This window comes from Strigops habroptila, chromosome 8, assembly GCF_004027225.2.
Source record: "Strigops habroptila isolate Jane chromosome 8, bStrHab1.2.pri, whole genome shotgun sequence".
Lineage (NCBI taxonomy): Eukaryota > Metazoa > Chordata > Aves > Psittaciformes > Psittacidae > Strigops > Strigops habroptila.
The window spans coordinates 31,071,392-31,093,309 of record NC_044284.2 but is presented as its reverse complement, the minus strand read 5'-3'; the positions used below and the strand labels follow the sequence as shown (position 1 = coordinate 31,093,309).

Genomic DNA, 21,918 nt, shown 5'->3' with positions numbered 1-21,918 from the left:
TCATTTCCAAAAATGTATATGTATGTATGTGTATATGTTCCTATGTGTCCATAGTAACCACAGCCCTAACCAAAGGTGTTGGGAGCTTTGCTTTGAAAATCAAGTAGCCCATTAGAGGGCATAAATATTAATAAAGCTGTCTAATCCTACATTCTCAAATGAGGTAGTTCAGATCATGATTCTCTGCATTTAAAATTTATTCACTGCACCGACTAGAATAGGAAACAGAATCCACATGTGAAGAAGTCACTGATGTTGGGCAGTCCCTTAGCCACTGATAATTCCTAAATATAAAAGTAAGGATTAAGTGATTTCTTTTCTTATTCTATTCCCAATTCCCCTACAAATGTATCCAAAATTGTAAGTGCCTAGTGCCATGACACTGAGTATATATCATATTCTCTACAAAAACTGCACCTCCATGTTTTCACATTTAGGTATCTTCAGACAATATGAAGGCTTTAGTACAGGTTCATAAGAAAGAGCATAGTGTCATCCCAAGTGCAGAACACACAATACCTGGGGTTTCTTTTAGTGGTCATATTAGTAATCATTTTCAAATCATCTTTATATAGTCGTCATTAAAGTAGGAAATTCATGCTGCAAACTATTGTAATGCAAATAAGTTAATATATAGTATTAAGGAAACACAGGCATGCAGCTAAAGCAGGACATACAGTCCTCCTTAGAGATAAGTTACCCTGTCATTCTGGATCACCAGTAAAATATTTTTGCTTTGACTATAAAGTAAAACAGAGTTCTGAAATACTAAACAGAGTGCAGAACTATTCAAGTATTCCCTAGAAATGATGCAAAAGTTTGACAGGGAATAACACATAATCAACAATGTAATGAATATCAAACAGTAAAATGGTGTTATCTGCAATATCACCTAGGTTCTATTAAAATTTAGAATTATGCATTCTAGCCTCTAAAAAAGCAGCACAAAATTAATTAGATGTCTTTCCATAGATTTTCTAAAACCAGCCCTAGCAAATAGAGAGGTTTCTGCTTATATGCATACCCATAATGGAATTAGTAACATCTGACCTTCACGTACCTGAAGAAAGACATGAGAACAGACGATCTTTCTTTATCAGTAAATTGAAGATAAAGTATACTGACATACAGGCATCCATTTTTAGCAAAAAGCATACTGTATTGACACATTCCTTTTCACCTGGCTCCAGCTGATCATTTTGTAGTCTCTGCAGTGTGTGTATCCAAATCCCACCAACACGTGGCAATAGCTATAATGCTCATTACAATCTCTAGCATAACTCATGGATAGAATTCCTTTCATTTCTGCATCTACCTATCATCATCAGAATACTCCTGTTCTTCAAAATTTTGAATCCTCTCATGTCCCTCAGCTGACAACTAAGTATAGATACTGATTTATTTATCTAATTCCATCTACTTCATGTAATAAGAAAGAATCAAACAATATATACAATAGCACACAGTTGTTGGTTCAGTCACTTTGAACTTACATATCTTTGATTAATTAATAAGATGGTGTAAAGGTTCTGCCTCTTATTTTCATATTTTCTCTTTCCAGTAATTTTCATCCCTAACTGCAATGAAATGACTGTAACCTAAAAATCCCACAAGTGAAAGAATATTGGGCCTTTCTTCTTTCTCACGCAAACTCAATGCTATTTCCAAGCTGCTGCTGCTAAGATGCTATGATGCTATTGCAACTTTGTTCTACACCATGATTCCTTTTACTACAGGGCATGGGGGCAATCCAAGCCAAGGATAATCTTAGGTTATAAACAGGTGAGTAGAGCATGAGTTACTTGGAGAACAGAGATTACTACAACTATGCCAACTGCCCAGGCTGAAGGTATTCAGGAGCACTAGTCAGTGGGGAAAGGTGGGGTTTTTATTGTGCTGTGTGTGCAGTGAATTTAACTGGAAAGGTACCTACTTAATTTCAAATAACTCTCTTTGTTCTCCTTCAGGCTCACAGGACAATAAACATGACTTGTCCATTTCCTGGGCTCTCCCTCCCTTTATTTTTGCTGGTTTTCCGACTTTGTTTTTTCAATATTCTCTGATAGTAAAAGATGTTTTCTTAGAACAATGATGGAGATCTGCATCTTTATTTATGACTTTGTGAATCAGCGTCTGGGTGATAGGAAGTGAAAGTTGCTCAGCTAATTACACATGCCTGATGAACTGCGTAATAACTGCTGCAGCACTGCACATTAATTGAATGCATATAAATGACAGCAGTTCTTCTAACTTGAATGATGTGTGAAGAAGTGACGTTGCTCACAGTACCCTGATTATCTTTGTTTCCAATTTTGGGAATCCACCTTAAACAATTGTATTTTTACAGCACAGAGCAAAAATTCCCTAATAGAAAACAGTAAAAGTCGCCTCAAAGCCCAGCACTTTAAAAACAAATTGCCTTAAGTCACTGAAAGTGGATTTAGACAACTAAAAAAGCATACATTGAGCAACTACAATTGACAATAATTAACAGCTATCTGCAATTACCAGTCAGTAAGAGATGTAAGAGCAAAAACCTTGGAAAATAAGGCCACCTTCATTTAGATGCCTACATACTGCCTTAAAAACCTAATACAGAGTTTACAGAGTTGAACTGGGCCTAACTCTAAACCATTTCCTGCTATGACACTTTGCTAAAATGTATCTGTTCTGGAATAATAGGGACATATAGCAACTGGTATAAAAAATATGTATTACAGCTAATAGACAACCATATATGTCCACACTACTCTTTTTTTACCCGAAGAAGTATTCTAGATTCAAATGTAGTCCAGCTATTAAGTAACACATTTTAAAGAAAATAATAAAAAGAAATAATGTGGTATAAAACAAATGCATAAAGTAGTACAAAATCAGTGCTTTAAACTAGTATAAAGTGCCTACTTTCAATCAGTACCAAAATATACCTCCTATATTGCATCTCAACTGCTTCGGGAATTTGCAAATGTTCACAAAGAAATCTGCAAATTCTCCCGTACTACCTAACATGAAAAGGGTAGAAGCCAAGTTTCAAAGCTTCCAAAAGCAGCCTAGTTTCCAAAGTACCATGTCACAATATTTTAACATTTTCCTACACCCCTATTAAGAGATTTTCGGCTTTACAAAGAGAGCTGTAATCACCTAATAATCAACGCTCACTTTCAGAAACGTGTAAATGAAAAAAAGTATTTCACATCTACATTTCAGGAAAGTTAACACTGTTCCAAGAAAATAGAGTGTATCATGGAGAAAGTCGGTGCGGACTTTCAGTTCTGCTTTGCTATAATATATTACAGCCATTGTGCCATATCACTGGAATATAGAGTTTTGGAGCCGTGCCAGCAACTTCAATGGCAATAGTACCAGGCCCCAGTCATGCGAGCTACTTCCTCTGCATGCATATATGACATACTGTATCTATGTATGAGTGACAAACACGCCTCTAAACCATGAGGCCAAGAAAGAGAAGCTGCCAATAAGGTCAGCATGAGATAGTGAGAGAGAGATAATCAGGTGCAACTGAGTTCAAGCTTTACAAATCTTATCTTCTCATCTGCTTTACATGGTCCTCTCTTTAAATACCTTTCTGGCTTCATTAGGACAAGATAGTCCCTAACAGTTCACTTCACAGCATAAGCAAATCAGCCTCTTTCAGCTGTATTATTCATTCTTCCTTTGCAAGGTCTTGATCTTTCCCCCATATTTTTTGTGTCCACTTTATACATACCTCCTTTTCTACAAATTTTCTTGCCGGGTTTTCTGGCACATTCCTTGGATATTCTTTTGACTGAAAAATGAATAGAAGACTAGAAAATAACATGGAGCTCCATCACAGACAGTAGGAGCATGCAACACCACTATCTAACTTAAATATGACCTGCTTTATTAGGTGCGGAAGACTCTCAACTGGTTGTGCCTGCACATGCAATGGATAAGATGTTGATGCAACTTCCCAGAAGTCAGTGGGTGGCAATGAGAATTAGGCACCAACTTTGACCTAAAAATACACGTGCTGTGGGAGAAAAAAAATGAGTGTGGACAGAAAGAAAACCAAAACCAAAACAAAAACCAAGGACAGATGCACACACAGAAAAGCAGCATGCATACATGTAATATGCTGGCATGCAAACAAAGAAAGCCATGCATGCTACCAGTACATGTGAATTAATATTGTTAGAATGTAGAACAGGAAAATATAAAGGTCTCCCTGTTTTGCCTGCTGTTAACTCACCATCCTCAGTTGGGACATAGATATTTAAATAGAGGCAGTCTTCATTCTGATCTTGTACATAGGTGGAAACTACATCCAAATTATTAGTAAACCACACGGGAAGCATGACTTCAGGCAACCTGCCTTCTATAATGTTCTGGGGGCACACTGGAGCAAACTGAGTGGTATTTCTGATATCTGCCCAGGGAGATGGAGACTCAGGAGGTTGAAAGCGGCGCTCCCCTGTTGGAGGGGCAGCATACGGAACCCCAAGAAACTGAATAACAGGCCCCAAAATTTCATTATTAAGTTCCTTCTTAATCCCTCTTATCTTGCCAAAGTTGGTGGTCACCACTGGGTTGGTATCATCCAATTTTTGGGAGGACACAGCTGCAGCGTGAAGCAAAAATCCAAGTATACAAGAAGCAAAAGTGGCATTCAATCCCATGTGTAACAGGCGGAGTATCATCGCTCTCCATACACAGTTCAGCCACATGGATCTTGGAAAGGCCATGGTCCCTCATTAGTTGTGTGACTACAGTGAAGCAATCTGATTTGTATCCACTGGTGTAAAAACAGGGCAACCGAAGGAAACAGATCAAGTTTCCTAAATAGGCGCCTGTCAGAAAAATCTCAAAAGGCTTTTCATGCGGTAAGTATCTTCCATTGATTTCACACTTATTGAAGCTGCATCTTCACTCAGCACTATTTATCAGACTACATCCTATTGACAATTCTGTTTTCCATAGCAGCAATATGAAGAGAGCAGCCATTTACTGCAGAATCCCCTCTTATAAATCAAATCCAGTTAGCCGCAGGTCTATATCCTGGAGAAAATGAAAATAAATCATTAGTATGAAAGAGCTAATATAAGCAGAGTGATAACTAGATGTTTCACAAGTTATTTACATACATTAATAGTTGCTAGAGTCATGTAAGTAAAATTGCAGTAGTTTATGGGTCCATGAAATGGCGGGTGAAACACTCGCTACTGGTTTATCTATAATGTCACCTGTTGAATTTATAGAGATTTTTCAGAAGAAACAGAACTCACAGAAAATACATTTTTAAAATTCAACTTTTTAAGAATAACTAATTTGCTACCAGGCTACATTTCATAAGTGTTTATGTTAATGTTTTATTTAACTTAATCAGCTCATAATCAATTTTCACCTTGTTTGCGCAAGTGGATTTATCAAAACGAAAGTAATTATTTTTTAAATCAGAAGATAATGAAATTTAGACAGGCATACTAAAGACTCAAATGCATTTTATTTCATTAAAAGCAGATTATAATACTTACAAACTTTTTTTGTTGTTCATTTTAAAATACAACTTCTCATTAAAACATTGAGGCAATTGGAATATATTTGTACAGATAACATTAATTACTATGCTTTTTCATGATAACCTGAATTACCATACTTTATATGGTTTTCTTATTTCACAAGTTTCTGATAGCTGATGAAAAACACCTACAAGAGTGTTCACGTCAATGAAGGACCAAAATCTGCTCCCTAAAGGGAAGGGCAAACTCTGAGTTTGCACATAACTGGACCTCAGTGGTTTTTTTCAAAACTGATTTGGAGAAGGATATGAAGAGACAGTTTAGGGATGGAGCTGAATATCAGAATTTTTACTTCAGACCAATCCTGCATTCCTTATAAACTACTGACTTAAGTGAAAAATTAAAACACATGATGAATGCACCAAATCCCTACCATCCTCAGTTTATAACAGAAACAATAAAGGTTCCCATAGGACAGTAGAAATCTTATCTGTCATACACCCGCATGCTGACTGAACAATATCCTAGAAAAACAGTTAGGATCAGAGACTGTATAATCTCAAATTCCAGATCTTATTTTCAACTACTTCAGCTCAGAGGTTGTCACACAAAGCTGTGTTCCAGCACTTCTGAAAATTGCAGTGCATATCATTATAACTTCCATATTCATGTTAAACACATTTCCACCATGACTTACAATATCCCATTATTTAAGATGCAGTGTTATACACAACATACCAGTGTAATCTTACACTCCCTATTAAGCAGTGTGTAATGCACAAGAAATGTGTTTTGCTTTGTATAGGAAACATTTTAAACCACCTGCTTTTGAAACAGCATTGGCAGCTTTAATGAGAATTGTTTTTTTATCATGTCTATACACATTGTAGAGAGAATTCAAAAGAACGGCTTGTGTAATAGTCAGACTACCCTGCAGTTTGGGTTATTAAAAAGGAGATTGTAAAAGCTATATAGGACAGCAGGAGATTTGGTTCATGTCTAGTGTTCCTTTAGCTCTGAACAATCTATCTCAGGAGGCAATAAGGAGATAGATGAAGCTTTTCCATAATTTTCTCTCTCCCTTTCTTTCTCTGCTAATTCTAACACCTTCACTGTGAAACTGCATTAATAAACAGGCTTGTATCCTCCATTCTCCAGTTTCAAATTCTCAGCATTTGCTGGAAACACACCAATTTAGCTGCAGAAAATAATTTCCCAAACTTGATGTACGTGTTAGCATTCATTTTAATAAACTTACACAGAATGGCATGCAGACAATTGCCTCTTGGAAGATTGTTGCTTTGTTGCATTTCAAATTTTGAAGGTAGTCGGATATTACTTGAGAAATACAGAGTACATAGACAAGTGCCCGAGCAGAAAGCACCAAGTATGACTTTGCTTTTCTGAGTTGATGTACAGTAGGTTATGGAAAGATGGAAGCTTATTACTTAGTGGCATTCAAAAACCTCCACAGATTTAAACCTTTTCCACTAGGTCTTAAAATCCACGTTTGGTTTTTCCTGTCAGAAGTGGAAAAATGTACTCTCTCCTCTTTCTCAAACTTACAAATAGCAGGAACTTAATCTCAGTAGCCCTCCTTCTAATTTACATGGTCTGGGGAGGTCTGAGGACAAACCAAATTCGACATAGTTGTGCCAAACAATAGCACCCTTCTTCATTTCAAGCTGCTGAGTTAGTTCAACATGGAAAATTACCAAATTGCTACTAATAATTCATTGAACACTTTCACTCTAAGAGTCTAAGACCTGTTTTCAGATCTAAGACAACTTTTTCATACACTTGGTACCTAAACGGTTAATTCAATGCAAATCCGAGGCCTGGGCTATAGTTTTAAGCTTGTCCATCAGCTGTTTTGCCATTGCAGCTGAACAGCTCTGCTGTGATCTAAAGTTCTAGTTTGCCTCCCATAAACAATGTTTTACTGTAAGACAGAGACAGGAGGCTAAAAAGGTAAGAATATAATGCAATACTGTGTTTGGCTATTTTTGATTAACTATTGGGCAGTAGCTAGCATCAGTGAACAAATTTATAGGCTATACAGAGCAGTAAATTGGAAAGCACTTGCAGAATTGGAATCAACAGATTTTCACCATATTTGTAACTTAAATTTTGCATTTTTTTTTTTAATTTTTTTTTCCCCAAAAGCCTTTCTTTTTAAATGGCTAAGTAACAGTTTATTTTTGAGACTGAGAGGTCAAACATTCAAGCCTGTCACTGGCTGCCCTGAAGCTATAACATTAAAAACACAAATTCACAGAAAGAAAGAGGCTGAGATTACTCGAATGTTTTAAGACTTTTATGCCAAAATTTTATTTTGAGCACTAGATGGAAAGGCAAGAAGGAAACCAGCCTGGGGGATGTCTTAATTGTTGAGGGTCAATGTTGGACAAAATTTGTCTTAGTCCTCCACCAAGTTATCTACATAGGACTATCCCTTGGTATCTGGACTTGATTGAACAGGCATCAGTGGAAAGAAAAGCAATAAATGGGAACAGGAATGATCAGGGAGATGAGCAGGGGAATAAAGAGTACTGATGATCAATTTGGGGTAAGCTTCAGTATGAAAATATTGTGGATCTGAGGAGGAGGAGAAAAATTTTCAGATTTTATTATTGTCTAGATGTGAAGATCACAACCGGTCCCTGTGGTAACACAAATTAATTCTACTGTAAAAGGTATCTGATAAAGTCTTTCATGGTCTTTGGTACAGTCTACACTATATAGAGGGTTTTTTTCTATCATCTATTATTTTATTATCTTCCTTTCTGAATTTAAATTACTTTATAGCTCAGATTCTGAAATACTTTACAGAAGCATTTAGTATGCTGAGGAGCGAGCAATCCAAGATAACTTCAGTGCATCTTTACATTTCCAGTGACACAGGGCATCCCACAACAGTTCACATCTGCTGCAAACTGCAACAACTAAACTTCTCTTTGTTACTCATGCAAAGAACATCAAATCTTAAGGCATGTCTTGAACTGCACCACCTGTCAATAGTTCCAATGGACTAATAAAACCTTTGGTGGCACCCAAGGCTTCCAGCCATATGCCAGCTTCAGCACAAGTAAAGGCATTGTTATGGTATCTTTACACCACTGGCTGTTTTCTTTTTAGCTGAAGATGTACCCAGTAATTTGATATTCATGCTTAAAAATTCCTTTCCACCTCAATTTTGCTAGTAAATCCCAATTGCACGAATATTCATAGAAAGCAATTGTAAGAGTTTTGAACAGCACACCATGCTGCTTCATTTCAAAACACAAATGCTATTTTGCAGAACCAACTACATTTGCATCTATTTTTACTTACAACAGTCTCTACTTAGAACTAAGAGCCCAAAGTTGTTTCATGTCTCTAAAGAGAAATCCATGTTCTAAAATACGCTACGATGACAAACAGGAACATGGCCAGTGGAATAGAAGCCATTAAAGGAAAGACGCTGACCCAGGGTGAACACTATGTCGGTGTGACATACCAATTGTAAACATGATCAGACAAATCCTTGAGACGCATCACAGAATTTCCCATCTCTTCATTCACGTTTCAAGTTAGCAAAGGGAAGCATTGTGTCAAATACAGCATATTTTTTCTCTATGTAGTAGTAAAGATTTTTAAACAGGCCCTAGTATTTCCATAAATACTTGGTGAATGGAAGGGATTTACATATATTTAGTTCAAGAAATGAACTACATACATTAAAAAAAAAAACAAAACAAAACAGGTGTATGAAATTATAATAGAGGAGACTGCAGTCCTGAATACATACACCTAAGAAGAGTACGGCTCTGTGGGGGTTTGGGTAGCTCCCACATGCCAGCACCCCCTCTACCTGAAAGCGACCACAGGTCTAGAAGCTCCAGAAAGCAGCCTGAAAACAAATCCAACCCTATTGAGATGCACAACGTTTGCTGAAATCACCAACAAAGGTATGAACATGACATTATTCTGATGGGTCAGTCCTGCCCCACATTGGGATAAGATTACAAGTGTTATGCTACACAGGGCTGCACACAACCCAGTGGATAAGGATTTCCAGATGCTACAAACTGTGTAGATAAATCACTCTGAGATCAGAAAGACTGATGCCTCAGTGCCACTCTTTCACCTCTATTGTTTTGTACATAAAACCCTACAATCAAATTAATAAAAAATACAATATTTTGCTACAGTATTCAACACAGTGTAGCACAAATTAGTGAAAAGTTGAATTAAATTGAGTAGATGTTGTAAGACTCATTTAAAATGTCGTGCATTTTTCAGCTTCACTGTATTTTTGTTCTTCCCCATTAGTGAGAATATTCACTAATGCTAACTCATTATTAATTAGTATTTTCATGATCAAAAGATCCCTTTAAATAATTTCTGCAACTTAGTTTGCCAAAATAAGAAGACTTCTGACCATAATTTTCTACTAAGCTTTTTTTTTAAATAGACAAATTAAACCTATGAGAAGAGGGTCACGTAAGTCTTATCATCTCCCATTTATTCACATCAATAAATCATTTTCTTAAAATAATTCTATTTCTTAGATGAAGTAATTGTTTATATTACCAGAAGTTGGCTGCAATTTTTTAATGCGGACTATAGCTGTCTGACATTTTGCACAGTAAGTAGGTAACGAAATGGTGATTTTACCCATAACAGAAAGAATGGGTAACTCTGTCACTTATGTGTAAAGTTTTAGACAGCTAAGTAATACAGATTTAAATTAAAAATGACAGATGCACTGGCTTGGAATATAATGGGCACTGAAGTGAACCTTTATTCCTTTTAGCAGCTTACAGTTAACTCTTAAATGGACCACGCATTATACTCGCTTTTGAGTACTCAACTATTCACCTAAATGATCAAATGGCTATTCTGTTGATGGCTATAGTGTGCTTCAGGACATGAAGATTTTTTGACCTACTGTAGAAATTCAACTGAACTCATGTTAATCAGAGGTCATACCGGATGAAAAAATATCCCAGATGTTTCTCATTTGAGATCTTCAATATAGAAATCTGTATGTTGTATATCATAAAGCCAAGTGGATTTAACTTTCTTTGATTAATGCTTTGTAAACCATACTTCTCACCTGATCACTCTAAAAGAGTATACTAGAACTCACCTCAGAGGCCCCTAAAACGAAGTGGTTTTTTATTGTCTCTTGCAGGTAAAAAATTAGGCTACTGAATTAGTAACAAAGTTTATTACCTGATATGTTTGTGGCTGACCCCTGGTTCACTGGGATTAATCATATGAGAAAAGTAAATTGGATTTTGTTTGCTACCTTTAATACAATTATAATATCAACAATAATACTATCTTTAATGCTAGTTCATCACCTAAGGCAAGCTTTCCTATCAGATACATAAGAAAGATACCACTTTTTGATTTTCCTATTTTTGCGGCATTCAGGATAAAAAAATTGGAATTCAAGATTAAAAAAAGCTAAAAAACACTTATTACAATTCCTTGAGAGAGAACTCTGAAAGCAAAGATGTTTGAATGAACTCAGATTTGTCTCTTAATTGTTTCTCTATCTGGATACCACAGAATAACAGTTCCAAAGAATACAAAATCCTTGTTGTAGAGTTAGATCAATAACTAGCTCTTCAGTAAAATGAATTTAAAAACAAAACAAAACAACCCACTCAACAAACTTCCTTGTGGCACAAAAAAGAGCAAATGCTTTACTTGATCAGATTCCGCTCTCAATTCCATCAGGGTAATTGAGATCAAATTCCAACTCATCATAAAATCCACAGAGGTATAAATATAATCTGTTAATCACAAACCCAACATCTCTAACTCAACTTCAGAAGTGCTCTTCAGTGGTGTTACCATGCTTTCCAGAACTGTAGAGTGCACACTACATTTCAAGCACAGTATTGGCATTATAGGGATCTATCAGCTTGAGAGTCCCCTTCCTGAGATTTAGTATTCTATATATCTGTGACTTTACTTGCATTTGTTTCAAAATGAATTTCATGCTTAACTTGTTTTTCTTAATTAAACTTCCTTTAGCAGTTTCTAATATGTGCATTATTAAAAGTCATTAGTCCCATTCATGCCTGCCTGTCATTTTTGGCTTCATATTCATGTATCGGAAAGCTCTATTGCTTTATATAAGAAGCAAATTAAATAATAAATATGAGAACTTGAACATTTTATGAATGTCAGTATGAGAAAGTGGCTGCAAGGCCCATAAGGTTTCACACACAAAAAAAGCATTACAGCTAAAGCTAACATGCTGACACATCTCTGATCTATAAAGTCTGCAGTAATGGTAGCAGTAAAGTGTTGTGCCATAGATGGGGAATTTTTCTTTCACATGAAATAGAAATAGGATATAGCACAGTCTATACTTACTGTTGTAAAAAAATTTCAAATAAAATTTCCCAAAAGCTTAGAATATAACACCATTAAATGTCTACAAGGATTTACTCTTTCCATCTGACTTCATGTGTAGCTCCTGTTATTCAGCTCCTTATCCCGTTTTCATTTTCTACCACTATCTGTAAGACACTCATTTAAGCTATAGCAACTAGTCTCAGCTCTCCCTGTGGTTGTGTCCTGGTCATGCTGACCATGCCTCCAGCGACAGAAATGTGTCCTAACCAACAGCGGGGTCTCATGGTGACTATTTCAGGGCACAAGTCTCCACAGAAATAAGGCATCTTTGTGAAACCAGATGAAGAAACAAAAGCTCCATCCCACAATGCCTATTTTATACAGGCTTAAGGATGTCAAAATATTCAGTATCTCTATGTAGTAAGGTTTCTCCTAAATAATGTGTCATTTTCTCTTCATGAGTATTTCCAACTCTATGTGCCTACATAACACTTTACTGCTTTCAAGTACTTTTTTTGGAAACTGGGGGATGGGGTTTGGAAGGCGGAAGTTAAAGAATGATTTTAAGTCTAGACATTGAACTTAAAAGCTTCAGACTAGATGGAATTAAATAAAAGCAAAAAAAACAACATAAATGTATTCCCTTCATTAAATTCCCAGAAACAGTTCAACAAGTGGGCTAATGGCATCTCTAGGCAGGATTTGATCGAGGAGATTCAGAAAACGTTTTTAAATTGCCATTTAAGTTGTCTGCTTGGTTAAATGAATGTAAGTCACTTGAAATACAGGATTTGTAAAGCGTCCTTGATCAATTTTATGATTTTACAGCCACATGTTGCTAATTTCCGAGCATTACATTCCCCTTTAATATGGCGCAAAAGACCTAGCCAAGCATCAGTGGAAAGTAACAGACTACCCAAAGGCAGCACTACAACTGACTATGCAGAAAATACGAGGACAAAACAGAAGAATTCAGCAAATGGGAGAAAGAGAACTCCAACTGCTTTTCTTTTAATGGCCTCACCTTTTATTTGCCCACAGCAGTGAAAAAAATCATTTAACCCTGACGTATGCAGCCCAGACCTTTACATGGCTTAATTACCACCATAAGGACATCTACAGCAGACACTGTGGCCCTTGGATTCAGGCAGATGGTGTCCCTTTACACCACCTTTTTAGTGAAAAGTGGCACGGTAGAGTGGGTGCGCAGAAAAACTTGAACATGGTACTAAGTATCCAACTAGTCACTTTTTATCCCCAGATAATACAAAGCACATCATTAATGAGCAATTAACAGATATGAAAACAAAGTCTGCTGGAAAACATGTAGGGTCTTCAGAGGCAGGTGGAAATGTGAAGCTGAGTCCCCAAGAAGTCACCATGATTTCCCCTTGTAATTGTGATCATTCAGTAGTCATTCTGGGGAATGTAATGTCATCATTTATCATTAAAACTACATGATGTGCTTTCAACATGTGCTATGTGATGAAGTTTTCCCATCAGCTTCTCTTTTTTTGTATCCTCTAAGTTCCTCCCTCCCTCTCACACAAACTCTTCTGCAACAACCAGGTAGCAGGCAGGCATCCCCTTCTGAATGTACATACTCTCTCATAATGCAGAGCTCAGAAGCAGGGCTACAGTAATGGAAATATGCTTTTATAACAGCCTTTATTCATTGGTCAGGATCTATTTTTTTATCATTAGCTGTTATACTTAACTATACATGGATATCTGGGACTAATCAGAAATTATATTGTTTACTGGATCAGACTGATTATTGCCCATCATTTATTAAAAGAAACCCACAAAGGTTTCTACTGATTCTCTGGCAAAATGTTGCCTTTTCATTATCTGCTTTCAAAGAATGTCTGTCTCTTTTTCTATTTAATTTTTAACTAGTTTCTTTTCCATGTGATTAAAAAAACATAATAAATATGACATCAAACAAATAATTCAAAGCTAGCCAAGGATCTGTAATACAGCTTCATGTCTCTATTAGAAAGGAATGTATATTTGCTTTTAATAAAGGCAAGCCAATCCATTATGAACTAAGACCCTATCTAAGCCTCTGCTTTCTTCTCTTTTCCCCAGACACCATTTGAACAATTAGAGTGGTTTATGCTTCTGTGTATGCCAGTGGATATTAAATATGCAAACTGATAAAAAATAAAACTACCACCATTACCATGTTTAAATCCTCCATTCACTTGAAAATCAATTTATGTGCCTACAGCTCTGTCCCAGTCTTTAAATAACCCTCCGCAGCAGACTGCTCCACCTCCAGCCAAATAATGCAGAGCAAACCCACTTTGTTAAGGATGTTTAAGTATCACCAACTATGGTATTATCTTCTTACCCTGCTATAGAAGAGGGGTAAGAGAACCAAAGCGGTATCAGAATGACAGCTCTTCCCCTTGCTTCTACACAACTTACTGCCTTAAACAGCCTGAACACTCTCTGATGGCTTTCATTAATTACAAAACAGAGGTGTGTAGCCAAATCCTGCTTTCCAGCACACTTAGTATGATTATCTTCAGCCTCATTTTTCTTCCTGTGGTCTGCATATGATTCACAGGAAATATACAGAATAAACGGGGTCTCTTCATACGTATCTATGGACCCCCTAATCATTTACTGCAAAACTGCTTTTGCAACATTGCTGCAGTCTGTAGCTTTAGTCAAAGAAAATCAGTGTCATCTATCAAAAGTAACTAAGAAGCAGTCGTCTTTATCCCTGCATCGTGCACCAGAAGTAAACTGGAGGGGGAAAGAGAAAAAGAAAAAGATACAAAACCCTATCCAACCAGTATTTCCAAACATGGCTACTTAGCTTTTGGCTCCGAATCTGCAAATCTAATTTCAAAGATGTGAAAGTGGGCTGCGTGTTACAGCTGTTGAGCCCACACAAGTCTCAGTGCAGTCAATGGGAATCAGTATCTTTGAAAATCAGGGCCCTGAATAATGGGCTTTATTTTCAAGTGTTCATTTGTATCCTACAGGGGTCTTTCACTTGTCAGGTGCCTGTAACTAACTATATCCTAAGTATTCCCTGCTTCAATTAAGCCAGCCCAGTAAAAAAGTAGGAGAAAAAGTCCCAGAGCACAGTGTTGCTCTTTTACCAGTAACAGTAGTCTGTCAATGCATCAAAAATGCTGCTACTGTAAAAACCAACCAACCTGAAAAAACCACCTAGGTCTTAAGGGAGCATGAGAAAATTATTTTAAGCATTGTCACAAATACATGGTTTCAGAAATAAATTATCTCTGTGAATTTATCAGCATAGTCTGGTCTCAGTAAGGCTCTGAATAAATGCAAATACTGCCACAGTGGATGGCGGTAGCAGAGAAAATATTTCCTAAAACAATTTCTTACACTTATGGGGGGGGGGGGCGGGGAGGGAACAAAACCAAAAAATCTGCTTCATTTCGAATTCACAGAACATCTAAACGTGCTAAAAACATTCACTCTGCTATTTATAGCTTCTATAAGATATAGTTCAATTTTATACCAGTGGATTTTTATTACCATAGTTGTTAGAGCTAAAACAAACTGGTCTTCCAGAAACAAAATCAGTGTCAAACTAAAATGATATTCCTTTAAAAAGGTCAGCAAATTTATAGAAGAAAAAAGCTTGACCAGATTGTGTCACCTACAGCAGCCAGAACACACGACTTTAATCAAGCTCTTTTTTGTTTTATTTAAACAATTATTTTAATGTAATTGCTCATAAACCATATGCATCCTTAAAATGATTCGAGATTATATCCTTTCTCCTGATTCCAAGGTAACTTTCTGGTTTTAATTATAAGTCAATTAATATTAAGTAATTTGGCTGATTAATTTTAATTAAACCTGTTGAAAATTGATTTTCCTTCAGCAAGTAGAGCAGAGGCTCTAGTGCTATCGTCAAGAAGAGGAACGGGGAAGGGAGGGAAGAAAGGAAGGAGAAAGCCCGGTACTTAGCACCCATGGAGAACATCTCTGAAGAAAAAAAATATATTAATAAATAAATCAATCCCCCGCCAGGCCCGGCAGCCGGAGAGGGGATCGGCGCTGCGCGGGGGCTCCGGAGAGGGGCCCGGGCCGAGGCAGCGCTTCCCGGGGGTCGCCCCGCAGGAAAAGTTCGCTCTCTCGGGCGGCGGCGGGGGCAGGAGCCGGCGGGCGGGCCGCGCCTGTGGCAGGTGCGGGCTGGGCCGATGCGGGCGGGGAGCGGGGGGTATGTGTGTGTAAATCTCCCTGCAAACAACCCCCCCGCCCCGCCGCGGCTCCTGCCTCCGCGCAGCTCCCCCGGGGCACCGCTCCCCGCCGCAGCCGCGCAGCCCCCGCGCAGCCCCGCACCCCAGCCCCGCTGCAGCAGCTAAATGCCATCTCCATGCACACGCACACACACACACGGCTCGTAAACCGGCAAAGCCCCCCACGGCTCGGCCCCGCAGCCGCCCTGCCCGGGGGCGCAAGCCCGGCGCGGCCGCCCCTCCAGCCCAGCCCGACCCGGACTCGCCCCGCACGCCGAGAGCATTAAAGTATTTACCAGTTCACGGCCGCTTTTCTGCAATCACAGCTGAAACTGTAATTCAGGGGATTCGCCTCCTCCAGCTCTCGCCCAGCCGCTGTGGGCTGGAGGTTTCTCAATCGTGCCTCGGACACTTCCGAATTATATCGATTTTTAGGTATTTTTCTCCCCTTTCCTCGGATCGGGGCGAGGGGAGGTGGGGTCTGGAAATCCCCATCCGGAATTCAGCCTTATCCGTGCCGAGCCACCTCCATTTAAATCCGACCATCAGGCAAGCAATAGAAATGATCAAACGCTACTTCTCTCCGTCTGCAAGCAGATAATCCCACTAATCCAATAGATCTCCCCCGAGCCAAAACTGCCCTCCAGACGAATTCCTTTCGCTTGATGTCCGGCGGGTGATCGCGACGGTGCCCCGAGGGGTGCGTGTGTGTGTGTATGTGCGGAGGGTATGTATGTGTGCGTGTTAATCTTTTTTGGCTCCTGGGTGCGCGGCTCGCTAAAACCGCCGAGAACCCTGCTTTTTCTCCTATTACACGTTTCCACTCCAAATTGCTGCTGGATGAAAAATGGTACAAAGATACCCCCAGCGGCGGCGCGGCGAATGGCGCGGGCAGCCCCGGCCCCGCTCCACACCGCCCCGGCCCCGCTCCCGGCCCCACTCCGCACCGCCCCGGCCCCGCTCCCAGGCCCGCTCTCGAGCCACACTGCCCCTACCTCTGGGGGACCCTCCTGGAGCCATACAGGGAGGCGCCACGGCAGGAAAGCGGGTTTGGGGGTGCCTCTCCTGTGGCTACATGCAGCCGCATGAAGCACATGCACCCTTGTGTAGATAGGAGGAATAAAGTGTTGCCAGCGTGGGATAAAAACCGCTGTGTACACCTGCGTGTGTGCAGGCTGTTGCCTCTTGCTAAATTATACCTGTGTGCAACACTCGGATATTTCTCACGGGTATAATTCTGCAATAAACCATGATCTTACTTACTCAGACCATCACTGTCTGCACACAAGATCTATGTGACTTTTCTTCCCCTGCTGTTTCTTGAAATCTTTTAATTATTTTTCATTGCCTACTTTCTTTTGAGGAAAAAAAAAAATAATTAAAAAAAAAAATTCTCTGATCCAGGTCTTCGTGCTTTCTAGGATCACAGTAGAGAATGAAAGTTGGCAGCTCAGGGTATGTGGGGAGGAAGGAAGGCCAGATCAGAAGGGAAAGGAAAATAGTCCTCTGAAATCTGAAAGGTCTATTCATTTTTTAAAGAACAGTCACCAACACACGCTAAAAGATTATAAGCATCCTGATTTAAGCCTCTTGTAGAAAGCTCATTAACATCTGTTATTTTAGAGAGACTTCCCTTCACATTGTGTTAAAAAAAAAATCTGTATTTTGTTGCATTAACATCCACCTCATTTGAAAATACTGACACTAATCAAGCACAGCACACCCACTCGTGTTTCCAAGCATACAGCCCCAGGCTAGGCCTAAAGGTGCTCGATAATTTGATAAGCTTTTACACCCCTCACCTGAGAGCACACCCCAGTGGAGCCAAGGCCAGCCCCAGCCTTGCTGGGATATTTCTGTCTCTACATCCCACTGAGGATCTATATCTAAATGTCCATGGCAGGAACAACAGGACACAGTAGCAGTTTATCCTGTGACATTTCTGTGTACTGGAATAATTTTGTTCTGGGCACATTTTTCACTAAGTAAGTATCAATAATTATTGTAGTCCCTGATTAATTTCCAAATTACCTTCAGTAATTTCCAATTTTCTTCAGTACTCTGAAATTTAACTCTTTTACTGCCACTGAAAGCATATGGTTCTCAGATGTGAGAGGAAAAGGCAGAACATACTCTTTGCAGACAGTGATCCTATGCATGTTGTTATATTACTCTCAAAGGAACACTATGGGGGAAAAAAAGGTTTCAAAACTAGAAAAAAAAATGTGCATATGAATATCGATCACTTGCCACGTCACAGATCAACCAACAGCCTAAAAACTATCACCAAAGAGGGCAATACCAGGTGACCTAATTCTGCCACTTTTTATCCACATAAAACCCCGGCGTAATCTTATCTCTGGGTTGTTTTTGCACTGAAAAGAAAGAAATACTGGTGACTTAAAATAACTGCACCCTTACTGTCACTTGATGAGCCATTGGAATCCAGGTGTGGAAAGTTTTCTTCTCACTCCAAGGAGGAGTTCCCCAAGCCATTAGGTGAACACCTCACTGAGTGCTCCATGTATCATTTAAACATATTTTTCCCTACTCACTATGTGAAAAAATCTACCCATTTATCCCTTTATCATGTTTGGGAGGGAGGGGAAGCTGATAATTTCCATCCAGTTTGCTACAATCTCACCTTTGGCCATGAAGCTTCCACCTGGTTCTAATCCATCTTCAGTTGTATAGAAATGGCACATAGTTGTTTGAGCACATTAAGTTTTGCTTTAACCTGCTCTTACAGCAGTGATATGTGGTAACAGTTCATACCTAGCATCAGGTTTGTTGTGGCCTGTCCCCAATGGTGGGGTCCCTTTCCAGAACCTCCCCATTATCTTTCATTCCGCTCCCTTCCTCTGTGCTTCAACATTTCTCCTTACTTCCTCCCTCCAGGGACCTTGGTAGCACAATAGCCCTCCTCTCATCCAAAATACTGCTGGGGAAAGAGGAGTCCTGGCTTTTGGGGAGCAACAAGATTTGTCTTCAGCTCCTGAAAGTTGTGCAGGTCTAGGAAGTGATGTAGGTTTGGGAGAACAAAGTACAAGACTAGTCTCTTTATACTGGAAGGTGATAGTAATAGCTGTGCCTGAACATAAATTTGGTAATAACACCACCTAAGGCCCGATGCTACTGTATTACTAGTGTAGTTTCTAATGATGATTCAGTCTACATCAAGTATGTCCTTGCTTTAAGATTTAAGATTTACACACATTTATGTATACATACATATATATACATATACGTATAAAGAGTGTGTGAACTCCTTTGAAAGAAGGGGGAGAAGAGCTCGTAGTTGATTAGAAATTTGCTAAATATGTTTTAATATGCTGCATGTCAAGAAATTAGACTTTTATTAAAATCTAAGGAATGCAAAACTGGGTTAATGACATTAGTTAATATGTCATTCAGCTGAGTCTTGACAGGGATGTGTTATCTGAGTTTATTAAAATAATGGAAAGAAAGAGAGAGACATTTCCATAGACTGAAAATCCACAGAAATCTCAAAAGTCCAGCATCCTGCAACATTCTAAAATTTAACTCTATTCCATTTTCTCCATTTTAAGAACATGAAGCTCTTCAGACAATTCTCACCTAAGCACCTGACTTCTAAAAAGAGCAAAACATCCAATAAAAAGCTAAAAGAAGGAAGCTACCAACTAGCAATCAAGCTAAAACACCTATCTGAGATATCTAAAGTATGCACCTGAAACATTAACAGTAAGAAAGTTTTTTCATGTGACACAAGATTCATGAGTTATTGAAAGATATAACTTAAGATAGTAATGTGTTTTTCTTTCAAGTATAGATTTTATCAGACTGTAGTTCTCAAGAAAAAACATTAACCTTTCTAATAGGTAGAAAGGGTGGAATTAGAATCATAGAATCATAGAATCGTAAGGGTTGGAAAGGACCTTAAGATCATCTAGTTCCAACCCCCCTGCCATGGGCAGGGACACCTTGCCCTAAACCACGTGGCTCAAGGCTCTGTCCAACCTGGCCTTGAACACCGCCAGGGATGGAGCATCCACAACCTCCCTGGGCAACCCATTCCAGTGCTTCACCACCCTCACTGTAAAGAACTTCTTCCTTATATCTAGTCTAAACTTCCCTTGTTTAAGTTTGAACCCATTACCCCTTGTCCTACCACTACAGTCCCTGCATCCCTGTAGACCCCCTTCAGATACTGGAAGGCTGCTATGAGGTCACCACGCAGCCTTCTCTTCTCCAGGCTGAACAGCCCCAACTCTCTCAGCCTGTCTTGATACGGGAGGTGCTCCAGCCCTCTTATCATCTTTGTGGCCCTCCTCTGGACTCGCTCCAACAGCTCCACGTCCTTTTTATGTTGAGGACACCAGAACTGTACGCAGTACTCCAAGTGAGGTCTCACAAGAGCAGAGTAGAGGGGCAGGATCACCTCCTTCGACCTGCTGGTCACGCTTCTTTTGATGCAGCCCAGGATACGGTTGGCTTTCTGGGCTGCAAGCGCACACTGCCGGCTCATGTTAAGCTTCTCGTCAACCAACACCCCTAAGTCCTTTTCTGCAGGGCTGCTCTGAATCTCTTCTCTGCCCAGCCTGTAGCAGTGCCTGGGATTGCCCCGACCCAGGTGTAGGACCTTACACTTGGCTTGGTTAAACTTCATAAGGTTGGCATCGGCCCACCTCACAAGCATGTCAAGGTCCCTCTGGATGGCATCCCTTCCCTCCAGCGTATCAACCGAACCACACAGCTTGGTGTCGTCGGCAAACTTGCTGAGGGCGCACTCAATCCCACTGTCCATGTCGCCGACAAAGATGTTGAACAGGACTGGTCCCAACACCGATCCCTGAGGGACACCACTCGTTACAGGTTTCCAACTGGACATCGAGCCATTTACCACAACTCTTTGCGTGCGGCCATCGAGCCAGTTTTTTATCCACCGAGTGGTCCATCTATCAAATTGATGTCTCGCCAATTTAGAGACAAGGATGTCGTGCGGGACAGTGTCGAACGCTTTGCACAAGTCCAGGTAGATGACATCACCTGCTCTGCCGCTGTCCATCAGTTCCGTGGCTCCATCATAGAAGCCACCAAATTGGTCAGGCAGGATTTCCCCTTAGTGAAGCCATGTTGGCTGTCACCAACCACCTCGTTGTTTTTCATGTGCCTTAGCATGCTTTCCAGGAGAAACTGTTCCAAGATTTTGCCAGGCACAGAGGTGAGGCTGACTGGTCTGTAGTTCCCCGGGTCTTCCACCTTCCCCTTCTTGAAAATGGGGGTTATATTGCCCTTCTTCCAGTCATCGGGAACTTCACCTGACTGCCAGGATTTTTCGAATTGTTTACATGTCTAAGATTCTAAATATTCATTAATTTGCTTGTCTCAAAATAGCTCATTAAATTGCTTCTTGCAAGTAACTTCATTAAATATTTTCTTTGATTTCATGAAACTTATTTAAGATTACTCACCTCTGTCCGTTTATATTCTTTCAATTGCCCTGACTACCAAATCTTTAATGAAATTATAACACCTGTCTGTAAGCTGCTTTAGTTAGCTGTAACTGCTGAGTTATTGCCATTCGTTTGGTTTAACCTTGCCAAGAAGAGAGTCCCTTAAAGAGGCCATCCCTCTTCACAGCATACCCATTAAAGCTCTTCACAAAGATACAGGGGCCTGACAGTCCCTCAGTCACCCATCATTACTTGCTTATCACTTGCTTTCTTTTATAGTAACATAACCACATTTTAAAAATACATGATACTTTGCTTGTACGGCAAAGAACTCACCCAGGAATGGTCAGACTTTCCTACATCAAGAGTCAAGAAAATCAGGTGCACATA

General features: G+C 39.6%; 1 protein-coding gene across 13 annotated transcripts in view; it reads right to left on the bottom strand.

Annotated features, from left to right (window-relative positions):
• The window catches only part of NLGN1 (neuroligin 1), a 406,008-nt gene that overhangs the window by 312,548 nt on the left and 71,542 nt on the right, over positions 1 to 21,918 (bottom strand). For 6 of the 13 annotated variants that reach the window (XM_030495209.1, XM_030495216.1, XM_030495214.1 and 3 more), the window contains 2 exons: positions 4,232 to 5,037; positions 3,728 to 3,787 (listed from right to left, as the gene is read on the bottom strand). In XM_030495209.1, the coding sequence (XP_030351069.1) occupies positions 3,728 to 3,787; positions 4,232 to 4,724 (553 nt within the window). In that variant the 5' untranslated portion in view covers positions 4,725 to 5,037. Of the gene's footprint in view, positions 1 to 3,727; positions 3,788 to 4,231; positions 5,038 to 16,389; positions 16,941 to 17,088; positions 17,108 to 21,918 lie in introns of those variants that run through there. The other 7 variants (XM_030495218.1, XM_030495219.1, XM_030495221.1 and 4 more) reach the window with 5 other exon arrangements.